At 41.9% G+C, this 14,945-nt stretch overlaps 1 protein-coding gene and 1 long non-coding RNA gene across 4 annotated transcripts in view; one reads left to right on the top strand and one right to left on the bottom strand.

The window, feature by feature from the left end:
* Positions 1-2,567: 2,567 nt before the first annotated feature.
* On the bottom strand, positions 2,568-5,445 carry CYCS (cytochrome c, somatic). 2 transcript variants are annotated; one of them, XM_072854113.1, is made up of 3 exons: positions 5,289-5,445; positions 4,005-4,181; positions 2,568-3,841 (listed from the first exon to the last, which is right to left on the bottom strand). In XM_072854113.1, the coding sequence occupies exons 2-3, from the start codon at positions 4,171-4,173 to the stop codon at positions 3,693-3,695; spliced, it is 318 nt and encodes a 105-aa protein (XP_072710214.1). In that variant the 5' UTR covers positions 4,174-4,181; positions 5,289-5,445; the 3' UTR covers positions 2,568-3,692. The 2 variants fall into 2 exon arrangements, with proteins under 2 accessions (XP_072710214.1, XP_072710213.1); XM_072854112.1 differs by having other exon boundaries at positions 5,285-5,443.
* Positions 5,446-5,674: 229 nt separating this feature from the next.
* Positions 5,675-14,945, top strand: part of LOC140648311 (uncharacterized) — an 80,101-nt gene continuing 70,830 nt past the window's right edge. For both annotated transcript variants that reach the window (XR_012041168.1, XR_012041169.1), the window contains exons 1-3: positions 5,675-6,367; positions 9,079-9,118; positions 12,854-12,937. This is a non-coding gene — a long non-coding RNA (uncharacterized lncRNA). The remainder of the gene's footprint in view (positions 6,368-9,078; positions 9,119-12,853; positions 12,938-14,945) is intronic.

Raw genomic sequence — 14,945 nt, 5'->3', positions numbered from 1 at the left:
GAAGCAAACATGTCATCCACATTCCTTACCTCTTGTGAGACCTCTAACCAGAAACTAATTATTCAAAAGGTGACCATCATATTTTCTGTATTTCAGATCAAAAGAACGATCCTGGAAAAAAACAAGCAAGTACTTACATGCAAGCTCTGAATCATGAGCAGATGGCGATAACTACCTGGAGTCCTGACTCAGCCATTACAGTGCTGGAAAGGGACAGGATTTCACACCCTTCCGCAGGGTTAACATTTCCTACTGCTAGCTCTGGGCTCCTCCCCTCCCAGAGTAACCTGGTTTTCAGGACATCAGTTTGAAAGAGTTCAACTCATCCTGTACGCAGTAACACGGAGACTTCTGTTGGCTTTGGCTCTGGAAGATTTTTTAGGATGTGTTTTAGATAAAGTCAAACGACAAGGCTTACTACAGAGGTAAATGTGTGCACTTTAATGGCCTTTGATATACATGAGACTAGAATATATAATAGTTCTTAACTATTAGCTGTTTAATTTCTGTTCTCCCCCGTAAGAAAAGTACCATATATCACATTTGTTTTGGATCACTGATACTGTATTTTATAATACTTTCCTTTTTTGGTATATAATCCCACACAAGACTAGATCTATTAAAATGAACAGATCTTTAACTGAAGCGATTATCTACAATTGCATGGATGGCTACAAACAGAACTTTCCCAAATGTAGCTGTTTGTAGAGCGATTACACTTGAATTGTTACGACTAAGTAAAAAAGAGCTTCTGTATCACTAAATATCACTGGGATGCATAAATAATAACTTCTGTAATTTTAAAAGTATCCTACCTGTTTCATTTTGGTTTTGAAAAGTCATACTGTGAAAAAGTGTACTTCTGAATTTTACCTTTTTTCCAGTCATTATTTACATTGACAATCTTCATGCATTTGCATAACTACATGTGAAAATATTACAAGATCAGTTTTAAAGGCATGACCATCAAATCTGTAAGCTCTTAGCCAAGAACCATTTTTATGGGATGGTGCCATGTTTGGCCATGGTGCCTTCATTCCCTAATCTGGAACTGTAAAGGAAGTACTGAAATACCAAATGTCTAGACTCATACCACTATCATAAAGAAGAACAGTAAACGAGCTACTTCACAAAACAAAGGCAAATCCCACTCCTCCTACTCTATAAAACTAGAAATCAAAGAACTAAAGCTTGATTCCACAACCAATCTGGATGCCTCCCTCCCACCCTCCAAAAAACCCACCAAAGCACTTGCATTAACACTTAATCTCAAGTGATAATCTAACCTTCTTCCATTTCAATACTCTTACTTCACTGATCCACTAGGAGAAATATATAGTATTGTGTTTGTCCAATGGCAAATGGCTCCTAGTTATCTACTACAACAAATCTTATAAGCTGTTGCTGTTCAGGGCTGTATACATAGAGAGAAAGGTCAGAAAGGTCTTTTCCCTAAAACATCCTTGTTTAAAGGATGCATCCCCGGTCTAGAATGAAGAAGTTCCATTTCCTTCATCTTCAGGGATATGTATAAGCTGCACTTGTCTTTGTACCAAGGTCTCTGAGGTACACAGATAGAACAAGCCAAGCTAAATGGTATCCCCTAGTTACTTTGGACAAAGGATCACTCTGTTTTCTCCTGAAGTTTTTCTGATGATGGGTAACTTACTTTTTGTAAATTGTTGCCTGTGCAGAATTAAATGCCACCTTACTGCAAAATCCTCTTCTCTACATCTGTTTCTTCTCCAGCTCAACTAGGGAAGAGCAGCAGCTTGGAGATCACAAAGTTTTTTGTCATGTCATAAAGGTGCTGACAGAACAGAAAGTGTCACAACTCTCTCCATGCAATCCACGATAATAATTTCAGAAGACTGCAGAGCTAGGCAAGGTTACATTCTCTATCTACGACTACTCTGTCAGGCTTTTGGCCAGTGAAAGCTAAGTTCTGCATAGCCATAAAGGTGCTATGATGAACATCACTTCTGAAAATCAGAACAGTCATTAACTACTCCAACTTGAAGGTATCTCTTAACAAGCTTTTGGTAAAGAAGCTGCTGTTGGTTAATATTAACTCTGCCTTTCCATTTGCAGGAAATGCTGCTTGCACATTTAGTTTGGAAAAAGTCACAAAACATACGGTAGCAACCATTGAGACAACTTGTTAGTAATCTTAATTCTTTTCACTCATTAATTCTGAATAACAGGCCTTTTGGAACTCAGCCATTAAGCACACTATTCTACTTGACATAGCTCAAATTCAGCCAATCCTACAGCACAGCTACAGCTTTCAAGCTACTTTCAGTTTTCTCCCATCCCACTCAGGAAACACAGCAAAAGTCCTGTTGTAGAGAACACTGGTGGAAGAGCTTAGCTTTACCAGTTCTAGTCCAAAATAATTCCTAACTCTGCCACGCTTTTAAGTACTTCAAGACCAACTCCATTAGCATTTACTTTTTTTTCATGCTGAGCTTTTGCTTGTCTTCTTTCCTAACGATGTAAAGCTGGACACCCAACTTTTTTCTACATTGCCACTATTTTTCACTTAATTTCAGACACATACAGCAAACAAGACTTTTAATTTTTTTAATTTACAGTATTGATTGCTCTGAGTTATGCCTTACTGTTGGTACACAGTAAATACATTCATCTGAACAATTCACTTAGTATGAAAAAAATGCAGTTAAAACATTAAAAATACCGCTTTACACTGTGTGAAACAGAACCTTCAGAAGTAATGACATCGGCTACAACCAGGCACAGAGGAAGAACGTTTCCTTTTAGTGTACCAGCGCATTCATTCCTGTACCCCTTCATCTGAAATTGCCTGTAACAGTAGGTTTTAGGTGAATGCTTCTGCTGAATTAAGAAGATTTAATAACTCTCAGGTTGGTCTTTAGCACTTGTATTTCCAGAACAGGATGTTTTTCTGTTCTATTTAGTATACCAAGAATGGCCATTTTCGCAAGATTGACTGAACAAAGGGTTTCAATAACATTTAAAAAACTGAAGATGTTTCTGAAGGGGAGTTACACTCTACTGGTGCATGCAGCTGTCAAAGTCTGGATAAATTAAGTAACATGCTTCCCCTTGATAAAAAGAAAAGTGGCTGGGCACAACTGTCATTTCACAAATAGTACTTAAGTCAGATGAAATGCATTCTTATCGCAAGCTTTAGACAGATTAATATATACCACAACACCTAGCACTGATTAAATTTAAAAAAATATTATCTTGTGCCTTTTTTTAAAAAAAAAATCTTTAAAGTAATGTGAAAGATGATGTATGGTGGAAGATGTCAAAAACCACCACCCTGCTTTTTAATCTGGAAGAGTTGGGCTGTCAAAGCTATTATGCTGTTGACAATTACTCATTTGATTATTTACAGATTATTTTTTTTTAAACAATGAAGAGGCAGGAAATGTTTTTGTTCTTTTTTTTTTAATTCTATGATCAAGTATGCCTGAACATTATAGTCATTTAATTCAACCCAATTACACAGTTTCCATTAAGTTAATGGCTGCCAAACAAGCGTGTACCCCAGTGACCCACTGTAAGCAATGTTATCTGATGGGCGAGACAGATTTAAAGGTTAGACACAGTACATGTAAAAATAGAAAGTTTAAAAACCAATCTCATCACAGACATTTCCATTGCCATCTCCTTTGTGAAATAAATAAGGCAGCAGATAACTTTTACTTTGAAGTGGCATCTTTGAGGTATGCTATTAAGTCTGCTCTCTCAGACTTCTTCTTAATACCCGCAAAAATCATCTTTGTTCCTGGGATATACTTCTTTGGATTTTCCAAATACTCCATCAGAGTATCCTCGCCCCAGGTGATACCTGGAGAGAAGAAAAAAAGACAGTGACTTCAGAATAACAAACCATTTATATTCTTGTCCTCCATATTATTTTACCTTTTGGCAGATTTCAGTACTTCTAGAACTATCACCAAGAACTGAATATTTTTGTCCCTAGTAACTCATAAGAACAGCTTTAAGTTTACCTTTATTCTTATTAGCATCCGTGTAAGAGAAGCCCTCAGCTTGTCCAGTCTTGCGTCCAAATAGGCCATTCAGGTTGGGTCCAGTCTTGTGCTTGCCTCCCTTTTCAACTGTATGGCACTGGGAACATTTCTGGACAAAGATCTTCTTGCCCTTCTCAATATCTCCCATTTTCAGTACTAGACCAAGAACACACACACAGAGGTCAATATTGCAACTTCAAGGTCACCTGTTCAACAGAAGCTTCAAAAGCGTCCTGTTGGTTTACAAAACCATATATGTAGTCCATCAGTCTAGTAATTCTCCATCACACTTTCTATCCACAAGCTATAGCTCCTGGGTTTGAAGATTAGCATAGAATCATTAGACTACATAAAAGGTATCAAGGTGATAAACATGCTTGAAGAGCAGGAAAAACCTTCAGCCAAAGTAATTGCCCCACAGCATTTGAACAGTACACAGGTAATTTTTGAAGAGCAAATTGAACACGACTTTCATATATAGCTTGTATATCTATAGTAAGAAAGTTTCCTAGTCATGAATAATCTCGTGTAAAGCGAGAAGACTGTCTGCATGTTTTTCCGTTTCAGCTGGAAAAGCGCACCAGCACATCTCCTTGCAAGAAGCCGAGGGCAGCAGGCACAGAGCTGGCCCGCTCCCCTCTTGCCACCAGCCGGGATGCCTCCCGAGCAGCCGGCAGCAGCAACGCTGTTTGCATGCGGTGTGGCGAGAGCACCCAAGGGCAACCGCAGCTCCCGGCTCCGGCTCGACCTGCGCGGAGGCTGACCTTGAGGCCAGGAGCAGGCTCCCGCCGCGGGGGCCCCTCCAGGCAAGCGGCGCGACCCCGGCACGACCCCAGAGCGGCGGCTGGCGCCCTCAACGCGCAAGGGCGCGCGGGCCAGGCCGCGCCACCCCCGGCCTCGAGCGGCCGCCGGCAGAGCCCAGGCAGGCCGGGTCCCCCCCCGCCCCCGCAGGACCCCGGCCGCAGCCGCCCCAGGTGGGGCCACTAGGCCCCGCGGTGACCTTCCGCCACACCCCGGCCGCCTCCTTAGGCCGCGGCCCCGGGCTCCCCCGCCCCAGCCCACGGAGACAAGAATCGCGCTCTCAAGACAGACGAGAGCGCTTCCCGCCCGCCCTCGCCCCCCCGTCCCTCACCCCTCCCGCCCGGCTGCCTCACCACCCCCCCTCCGGACTAACGGTCCGCCGAGCCACAGCGCCAGGGCCAGGGCCAGGGCCAGGGCCAGGCCGCGCGCGCGGCTGCCCCACCGGCGGCTGCCCCCACCTGCCTGGCCGGCCGCCCCACTGACGCTGCGCCCACCGCGGTGACCACAAGCACGGTAACTCCCGCACCGCCCGGCGTCTGAGCCCAAGGACACGCCGTACTCTGCCCTATGTAAGCCGGTGTTGCCGCAACCAAGCTACGCCGGCACTCGGCCCGCCCCTCCCGACGTGACAACCAATCAAGTGCCGGTCTTTAGACCTCTCATTGGATGTGAAGCCTGTCCGCCAAGGTAAACGTCACGGCGCTGGCGGCTAGCGGGGTAGGTTGCGACTGGCGGGCACCGGACTTCCTCCCCCTCCCCCTCCCTGCGGAATGGTGTCAGACGTAACTCTGCTACGTAAAGAACGGCGGGGCGCGGGGGTGGGGAAGAGGGTTCTGGGCGCATGCGTACAGCGGAAAGCGAAGCAAGGGTCACACGGCGCCCCGAGCGGGTTCCGAGCTCGTGGCGTGGCCGTGGCCTGGCCTGGCCCGGCCCGGCCCGGCCCTGAGGGAAGTGCTGCCCCCGCCGTAGGCGTCGTTGCGTTCTCAAAGCTTTCTGAAGGGAGCTCGGAGAATAAAGAGCGGGAAGCGCCGCAGGTTGGAAAAGCGAGGCCGAACCCCTCCAGGCTTGAGAAGGGCTGGCCGGGAGCGCTAGCCAGCGCGCTGCCACACGGGGCTGGAAGGGGAGCAAGTGCGCGGTTGGATCCTCCATCTCGTGTAGGATGCGAAAATCGTCTGGTTTAGAAGATGAGAGTATTACGGAAGGGACCACCACGAGAAAAGAAGGTGGCCCAGATGTCTTCCCAGCATGCTGGATAACGCTGTGCTTGAAGAGGATATGTCGATATCCATACAGTGTGGACTTCTAAACAATTTAAATAACGAATTTCAGTCATGGCCACCATCTCACTCTCCTTGGCAAGGAGGAAGAAGAGCTGTTAAAAAAGCCTGGTGTAATAATGTCCAGTGATCAAAAGGCAGCGATCACAGGAGGTGAACTGTTTGCCCTGACTATGGACATTAAAACTGTGAGGATTTCCCACTGTCTGACACTTGAAAACCTTTTTTTTGCTGTGTGTGCTTCTATGCTATGCTGGAACTGGTGTAAGTGTGCTCCTCTAATTGCCCTGTGGAGCACTGCTCATCTGAAGTGCCAACATGAAGCAAGAGGGAATGAGGACAGGGTAAAAATACATCAAAGGTTCCTCTGATGGCAGAATTTTGCAGACAATTCATAAGAATATTCAGCAAATTTTCACTTCCTGGTTTGGAGAGAGTACATTGTCTCATGGTCTAGACAGCATGAGCAGTGGAAAACACATAACTTTTGTGCAGTTTCTGACATTTTATCACTAGGTATATACAAAATATTAATACACTCCTAAACTTTAACACACTGTAATCTTGACGGTACACTTACCACAATAAAACTAATTTGCTTATGATATACAGCTGAGTTCATATACTTTATGGGGAGTGAGGTAATACATGTGCACTGGAACCACTTTAAATTGGCATCTTGACTTCTCCCGTTGTTGCCAAACTCAAATCATGTCAGACTCCCAGAATTATGAGGTTGACTGGAAAGATACTAGTTTAAAAACAAAAGGTATTCTCCACTTCTTTTATTTGCCATTTGGTTTTGAACTTTCATGGTGCATGTTGCTCATGTTTTGAGAGTTTTTACCATGATTGTAAGGACTGTAATTTTTTTAGTAAGGCTTTTGTGTCTTATATGATTTCAGGAGCCAGATGTATGTAACAATATCACAAGACTCATGATAAGACCCATGGTTTCTCTTATCTTTAAAAGAGGAATGAGCTGAAAGTACCTTTTAAGTTGCTTTAAGAAATTACAATAGTGTAAATTCTTAAGCTTCTTTAAGCACGTGATGTGGACTCATGCCCACTGACATCCATTCAAAGGTTCTCTCTTTCTTCATAGAATGCAGACTTCAAGCATCTGTAACTCTCTTCATTTCTGTAGGGTTTTGCCCTCTAAATACGTACGCTCCATACTGAGCATCGCATGTTGAGCTTCACAGTTAACCTTTGTTAACTGTGGATGGGACGCAGCATGTGGAGGGACATTGTAGCAATGTTATTTTAATTTTTCTCCAGGAAGCTGTTTTTGAAAACTGCACCTTAATTCGAGACAGTTGAATTGTTTTTTGTTAAACTTTGGAAATAACGAAATAATGTTCAGGGGAAATACTGGACCTGTAGGGTTTTCAGCACTGAAGATTAACATACTAAGGATCAGTCTGTAAAAGGAACTGTTGTCTTCTCTGCCTTACAGCTGACCACTCAGATGTCTGCTGTGTGAGTGACTGCCAGCAGTCATGATACAATATCCTTTCATGAAGGTGTAGATGATACAAACAGAGTATTTGTGGGTTTGCATACTGTGGTGTTAGTGGAAGCAGAGGTTCTATCTAATATAAAAATATACTAGTTTAGGAGATGTATTTTCACCAGTAAGAAGAGGTATGTCAAATGGAGAGGACTTGACTTAATTTGTTTAAGCCCATTTGGGTGTTACTAAGTGTGAATCTGGAGCAACACAGTGGTAAGAACTGGTCTGTAAGTAAAGTAGACGGTGCAGGAAGGGGGGTTGTTCAAGGTGCCCAGTGTTTTATGTTTTGAAACATTCTGCAACAGGACAGAGTAATAGTGAAATTTTACCCTTCTCTGCTAAATATAGCTTCTGTAGCGTATGTTGGCATGAATACCACACGTTGTATGACTTCCTCTGTAGGACAGAATATGTTGTGGGACTTCCAGAGGCAATGCTGAAAACAAAGTCAGGGCTTTTCTGGCTTTGTGGGTTTGAATTGCTGCAGTAAACTAAAATAACTTGGGGCACATTTTCAATGTGCTATTACTTTCCCACATGTATTAACATTCACTGAGACTGTTTGCCTTGGTGTGGTTTGCCTAGAAGGTTTGTATTTTAGTCTTTTAGTTATTCAGTGCAATACCTTTGTCTTTTTACTCCCTCAGACTATTACACAATGGAACAATAGTTATTTTGGAATCAGAATTACTGCTATGTAATTCTGTCCCGAAGGAAGGAAAAATAAACCAAATGTGTGAAGTCCAATACTAAAGGAAACATGGCAAAAGAGGCAACCAGTTCTCTTTAAGAGGTACACTGCAGATAAAAGAAGAAAGATGGTCTTATGGGCCTAGACTGGAACTCAGGAGAATGTGGGTTTTGTTCTCAGTTCTGTGGTAAACTTCTTGTTTGGTCTTTGACAAATACCTTAGAACCCATTTCTTGTGTTGAAATCAGGGATTAGGTGCTTGGGTACCTTGGCCGCTTTTCATCCTCTTACCACGTGGAAGTGGGCCAAGCCTGAGCTACTGCTAGTTATCAGCTAACCGTGCCAGTGTTGGTGAGTCCGTGATTTGTGCTGCGGTCATGGTGGTGTGAGCTGGTTTTAAGAAAGAGCTTGAGTTATGACCTGAGTCATAAATCTTACCTCATCACAAAACAGTACTGACTACTTTGCACCATTATGATTTCTGAATTGTACTGAAGCTGTTCAGAAGACCTGCTTTTTTTTTTTCATCTTTGCCTTTGGAATTGTTTGGGAGAAAGGTGTATCTCTCCATAGTTTTTCAAACCCTGGTTTATCAATATGAAAGAGCAATTCTGGGCTGGGCTTGAAAAATTCTTGATGCTAGGATCCTTCAAAAATATTCTGCAGTGGCAAACATATGCTTTGAGGGTTACTTTCCAACGCTGCTATGGTGCAAGTCCTGTCATTTGGAATATACTGATGGCTTTATGTTTATTATGTCTTTTACAGCGCATTTGGATGGAAGACAGGAACCTGTTCACCCAAACAGGTGAGGAACAAAGATGGAAAACATTATAGACCGAAGAGTGAATAAAAATGCCTGATGAATGGTGTGCCTCTAATGTTTGCTGCTTGCTGTGTTTTATACAGTCTAAGACAGGGCAAATGTGCTACCACTTGGAACAGCTGGAAGGGCAGAGTCTCTGAGATGCTGCTGTTGCTAAGGCTCGCTACATATTAGGCTCCTTCTTAAGACAAAGCTAAATTTGTGCATAGCATCTACTTTTGTGTAACATCTTCATCAAACAAGTCTTGGTTTTACTTTAAGCTCTGTTTATAATAATTTCTTGTGGCAGCGTATTTGTGCTATGTGCAGTTGTCTCAAGACAACATTGTGATTTTTATTTTTTTTTAAATTACAAGTGTTACATTGACTTGAATATCTGGATTACATTCAATCCATATTTTCCATTATTGAAAAGATAAAAGCTATTCTCAAATTAAAAAGAACTGCTGCTGTATTGTCACATGCCTGTGTTATAAAGATAAAATATTTGGGAGTGGGACATAGAAATATTTTCTGCACCCCAGGATGCAGAGTGGCAGTTAAAGGATTTGATCTTAGCACATGAAGGCAGAACTTGGAATTCTCTCCATATCTGCTGTTCCTGTGGTTTTGGAGAGTGAGTTTTGTAGGCCCATGATGCAACTACTTGCCCCTAGGGGAGATAAGGGATATTCTGCTATGAGAGGTTTCAGGTGAACAGAGAGGCTGAGAATTGCCTGGCCAGGATGTTGTTGTAGACTCTAGTTAGGCGCAGGGTGAGGCAATGCTGCTCACCATTGCAGTAAGCTATCAAAAAAATGACAGGTAACAGGTAGAGAGACACCAGCCAACCCAGCCAGAGTGTGAAGCAGAGCGGGCAGCTGGAAGATTGCCAAAATACTTCACAGCTGAATCAATCACACAACTGTTATGCCACAACTTACTGACTGATAAATTTACTGATGAGTTTAACAGGTGTGAAAATACCAAAGTACTTTGTTCTTTGATGCTGTGGATTTATGTCACAGGCATGGAGATTTAATTGGTATCCATTTATTTTATGATGAAGTGTCCCCAAGGCTGGTGTAGGTAGAGGTCTCTGTCATTCCCAGCATCTCGCCTGTGGGGAGCTGGGTAGATTAAGAAGATCCAGGGTTCAGAGTCACTCTTCATCAACTTAAAACAGACACAGACCTTCACCTGAGAACATTGTCTCAATGACTGTCTTTTCTATGTTGAGATACTGGATTGCCCTGCTCAAGCATTTGTTCTAGTAGCTGCTTGTAGACTGATAGATGTCGAGTTATCTGTAGACTCTCAGAAGAGTATAAGGAGGCCTTGGACCTCAGTATAAGATAGACAGAAGTGTGGGATACAACTTCTCTGTAATCATGGTTTGAGGCAAGTAAGACAACGGGCATCTTGTTTGGATCAGTATCGAGGAGTAGTAAGTACAAAACATAAATGCATAAAGTCAGGTAATTTGCAATGAAGCATGGAATAGCAAGGAAGGACTTCCAAATGCAAGAGTCGTCCTAGGATAGGACTGCATCAACTTCTGTTTTACTGTCAGAAAGCTAGTTCTGAATCCTTGTAAACCAGTTCCCATAGTGAAAGTAGGCTAAAAAGATAGGTGATTCAAGGGAGTAATTTAAAAAAAGAACTTTTTTGGACTCAAGGCCAAAGTTAATTAAGTTAACTCACAAGGACTTTCACGTTAGAAAGATTCAGGACCTAGCAATTTGTCAGAAGTTCAGCTTCTCTTAAAAACATAGTTTTGTTGCTTTTGGAAAAGAACTTTAAAGGCTCAAGAACTGAAAGACAAATAAAAGGGTATCCTTTTGTTAAGTCCATTATGTTTTTAACTTTAAAGCTAGTCTCATGCTATTGTGGAATCTGCCACAATTTACTGGAAAGCTTAAAATAATAGAGGTATAATAAATGTCCTTGAGCATTGTCTGAGAGTTTGATTCCATGTGACAAAAAAACATTCTACAAGAACAGTAATTTCTACTGGCTTCAATTTCTGTTTTTAGGTGGCAAGTAATTGGTCAAAGCTACCACTTTCAAAAAAAAAAAATATTTCAAAAAATGATTTTTCTTTCTAATGGATCAAACAGTTGGAAGAATTTCAGCCATATCCTGTTTGGAGGGGATGACAGTTGCCTACATTGGTAATACTTCTGTTTTGCCTATCTGTGGGAGCCAAAGATTACTGCCATCTCATTTACATGATCAGTTGGGACATTATCTTCTGAATAATCCAAGCTGTAGAGTAAGAAGTACTTCTACAGAGCAGCTTAAATGAAGATACTGTCAAATTACTCTCCGAAGTATCAACTTAGTCCTGAGAAAAGCTCCAAATTAAGACTCCTTTTGTAAGGAGATTTGTATGGTTGTGTCTCCTTATGTAATGATGATATGCTAATCTAATGTAATCTACTAAATCCTACACAGTTCTTGTATTTAAGCTATAGGCCAGACAGGAGGAACTGTCATGAAATAAGAGCACTAGCATGGCCCCGCGATTCAGATGAGAGTCTTAAAAAATAAAAGCTTTGCTTACCTTAGGATTTTCAAAGGAGAAACCATTTATAACATAAGCAGAAATAGGGCCATAAACTGGCAAATTTAGCCCTGTTCTCCCATAGAGGTAAAACTAGTGTGCGATGGCAGGCTTAATGCTTTTAAGCGTATACCCAGTTCTCTGCAGAGCTACGAGGGCTCTGTGTATAGCAGCAGGAGGAGCTGTTGAGTGGGAAGCCTCACCAAGTCACAAGACAACGTGTTCATGATTCATAGATCTACAGGCCGTCTTCTTCATTGAGAGGAAATCAGTGCTGCTGGTGGTAGCACCCATGGGATGTTTCTGTCAGTGGAGAGGTAGGATTCCTCCCTGCAGAGATCTCATGCTAGTTTTGCTGCCTGTTGTGTCAAGTTTTCAAGGCTTTTGTAACCAAGTAATCGCTTGGCTGGTAGTTTTAGAATCAGGTTTTAATATCCCAGCTTCATTGTCTGCTTAATTTTACATATGACTTTAGGAATGTGTCAAGTGTTATATCAGAGCAGATTAGTGGTTTAGTATTGTTTCTGACAATGATCAATGCTGGATGCTTTGCGGACACTAAAAACTGCCCAGGATGAGCTTACTATCCTAAAGCATGAAGTCTCAGAGCACTGAGGACACTTAGTCCAAACTACTAGCATTGCAGATGTTTTTCCTATGCTCCTAGGATATGTCTCTAAGCCTTTTTTTTAAATGATATTAAGCTCTTTGCTTACATCATATTCCAAGCAGAAAACTAAACAAGTAAATTAGAGTGTACTTTCTAGGTTTCTTCTTTTGTCTGATGAATTTGACCAAACAAAAAATCTCAGAGCTTTTTCATTCAGGGGCTTACAGGTACATGATACAAATGACTGATGAAACTTTTCTGTAGTAAATGTGTTATGTACTCATTGCTAAGTTGTAGCTTATAGTTTTTGGGGTTTGTTTGTTTGTGGTTGTAAGTTCTTTTTAGTTTGGTTTGGTCTGGTTTTGTTGTGTTTTTTTTTCCCAGAAAGAACAAGTTCAGTTTTCACATATCTTTCTTGGGGCATAACTAATGTCCTGTTTTAATAATTGTTGCTCTTTTCCAGACTTTTTTGCTTTTAGTTACTTATGAAATGTGCTGAACAAAACTAAATGCAAGATACACAAGAATTATGAAATAACATAATATTCTGTCTTCTCTGCAGCTTAACATTAATCTCTCCTGAACGGTGCTAGAGGCAGAGCAAAAGGCAGGAGTCTGCACTTATTTTGAAACTGTCCTCCAGGAGGTAACAACTATTTTAAAACCCATTTGCGGCTGAGTTTTCATAAACAGTTCTTTGCAGTATGTTTCTTCATACTTCACTTTTAAATTTCATCTGTTATTATGCTGCTCAGTTACTTTTGTACTAAATTCTCTAGACACTCTCCTGTACTCTTCTTGTGTCCTAATACATGCATTAATTGTCTCTGTTTTAAGAACCAAAAGACTGATTGTTTCTGAGATGTGTAAAGGAGGGATAGAAAGTGAGTATCCTCTCCTAATGGAAAGTAAACTTTCTGACTCCTGTGACATCATTTTCTGTATATCCTCTTGGTAGCCTCTGAACCCTTTGTACTCTGAATACTTGCACAGAAAATAGTGCACTGCTGGGGCACTGTGTCCTGACTGGCCTCCTGAAGATCTCACACATGAATAAAGTAATCAGGGGTTTACATTTCTGCCATGATTCTTTGCTAGTATCTCTTCCTGTAAAGGAAAGTCCAGTGGATAATGACTAGCTGGAAGCATGGTTCTGTTTGAGCCGTATATTCAGTGTATGATCCTGGCAGTCTCCTGAACTGTGGCGATTTGCTTGAAGGGAGAGGGGAATATATCTGATCTCTTAATGGGACAGCTCAGGAGACTGCAATGAAAAAATACAATGGCATTTTGCTCCCTCTTCAGGTCCTCTCTGGGAAACAACTGAATAATCCCTCATTTAATTAAGCAGTTAAAAAAACCCAATGAATGCCCATGTGCTGTTTCTGCTTCTCTAATCCCCACTTGGCTGCAGCTCCTTAAGATATTCATTGAACCAATATTAGCTATGTGCCTGAATTCTAGGTAGCAGCAATATTAATCTGTCAGCACACAGAAAATAGCAATTTAAGCTTATTCTTTGCATTCTGTTTGCAAAGCCAGTTGCTAATCCATGAGATACCTTTCCACTAAAGTTTCCTTTGCTGCTTTCTTATTTTCAAAAGGCTTTACAAAAATGATTTAAGATGTTTAAATATATTGCATTTGGGAACTTTTTTTGGTTGGTTGGTTTTTGTTCACGCTTTTCAGGAATCCTAAACAGCTCAGTGGGCACAACATGGCAGCAGAGCTGTTCTGCCCCTATCTCTTACTCTTAACTATTTTTATAACCACCAAGTTAATGCCCGCTATTAATCCTTAGCTACTATATTGACCACTTGCAGCCATCTAGGGCTAACTCCTAATAACAGATTACATGTTTTCTGTAGCTTACCTGCTTCATTCTAAAGCTCCTTCAAAGCCCTGCAGGGATTGCTAAATCCCATTGTCCCTCTACCAGTCTTCACTGCAGTTTAAATATAGTCTCTATGGCCTTTCCAGTTCTCTTAAACATTCCTGTCTTAGACAAAGAGTGAAAAAGGAAAGTGAAGAGTCTGAAATACAAGCCACAATAGGTCTGACATTGGAATGTAGGCTTGGAGAGGCCACGGTCAACCTTAGAGCATGGAGGTTTTGGGAATGTGCTGTGCACAGACAAAGAGACTCCACAGCTCATGAGCATCATGTTTGTCCCTGTGTGTGTGTGGTAGTGCTGACATTGTTGGCATTTGACTCCCTGCAGAGTAGCAGAGGGTCCTTTTGACCTGGAAGCTTGATGCTTGTGAGGGCCTGCGAAGGGCCTTACTGGGTTGTCAACTGTGATCCACAGATGTTGCTGGCAATCGTGTCATAGCTCCTTTCATAAACTGGTCAGGTCCATTCTGAAGCAGCCTGTTTTCTGATCCTCTCCTCGTCTATTGAAGAGCCATTGCTGAACCTCCCTGCTGTGACCACTAAAAATCTTGTGATTCCCAGCCTAAATTTATTCCCAGTCAGACTGTAACGCTCATTTGTGAATCCATTTGGCCTTTAATGAACCAGCTCTTTCCATAATCAGTGTTTATCCACTAATGTGTTTCTCAAGAAAAGTCATGTTTTCACAGCCTCTAGAACAAGACAAGCTCTTCTAGTCTTCTCAGATAGGCTGCATATGTCCTGGGCTACCCTAGCTGCTC

This window comes from Ciconia boyciana, chromosome 2, assembly GCF_034638445.1.
Source record: "Ciconia boyciana chromosome 2, ASM3463844v1, whole genome shotgun sequence".
Lineage (NCBI taxonomy): Eukaryota > Metazoa > Chordata > Aves > Ciconiiformes > Ciconiidae > Ciconia > Ciconia boyciana.
This window is presented reverse-complemented; position numbering and strand designations above follow the sequence as displayed.

What these genes read in the sequence shown, in the direction of transcription:
- CYCS (XM_072854113.1), bottom strand. Translation starts at nt 4,173, where the DNA reads ATGGGAGATATTGAGAAGGGCAAGAAGATCTTTGTCCAGAAATGTTCC. An exon ending in GGATGCTAATAAGAATAAAG is followed by an intron (nt 3,842 to 4,004) that starts GTAAACTTAAAG and finishes TCTTCTCTCCAG; the next exon opens with GTATCACCTGGGGCGAGGAT.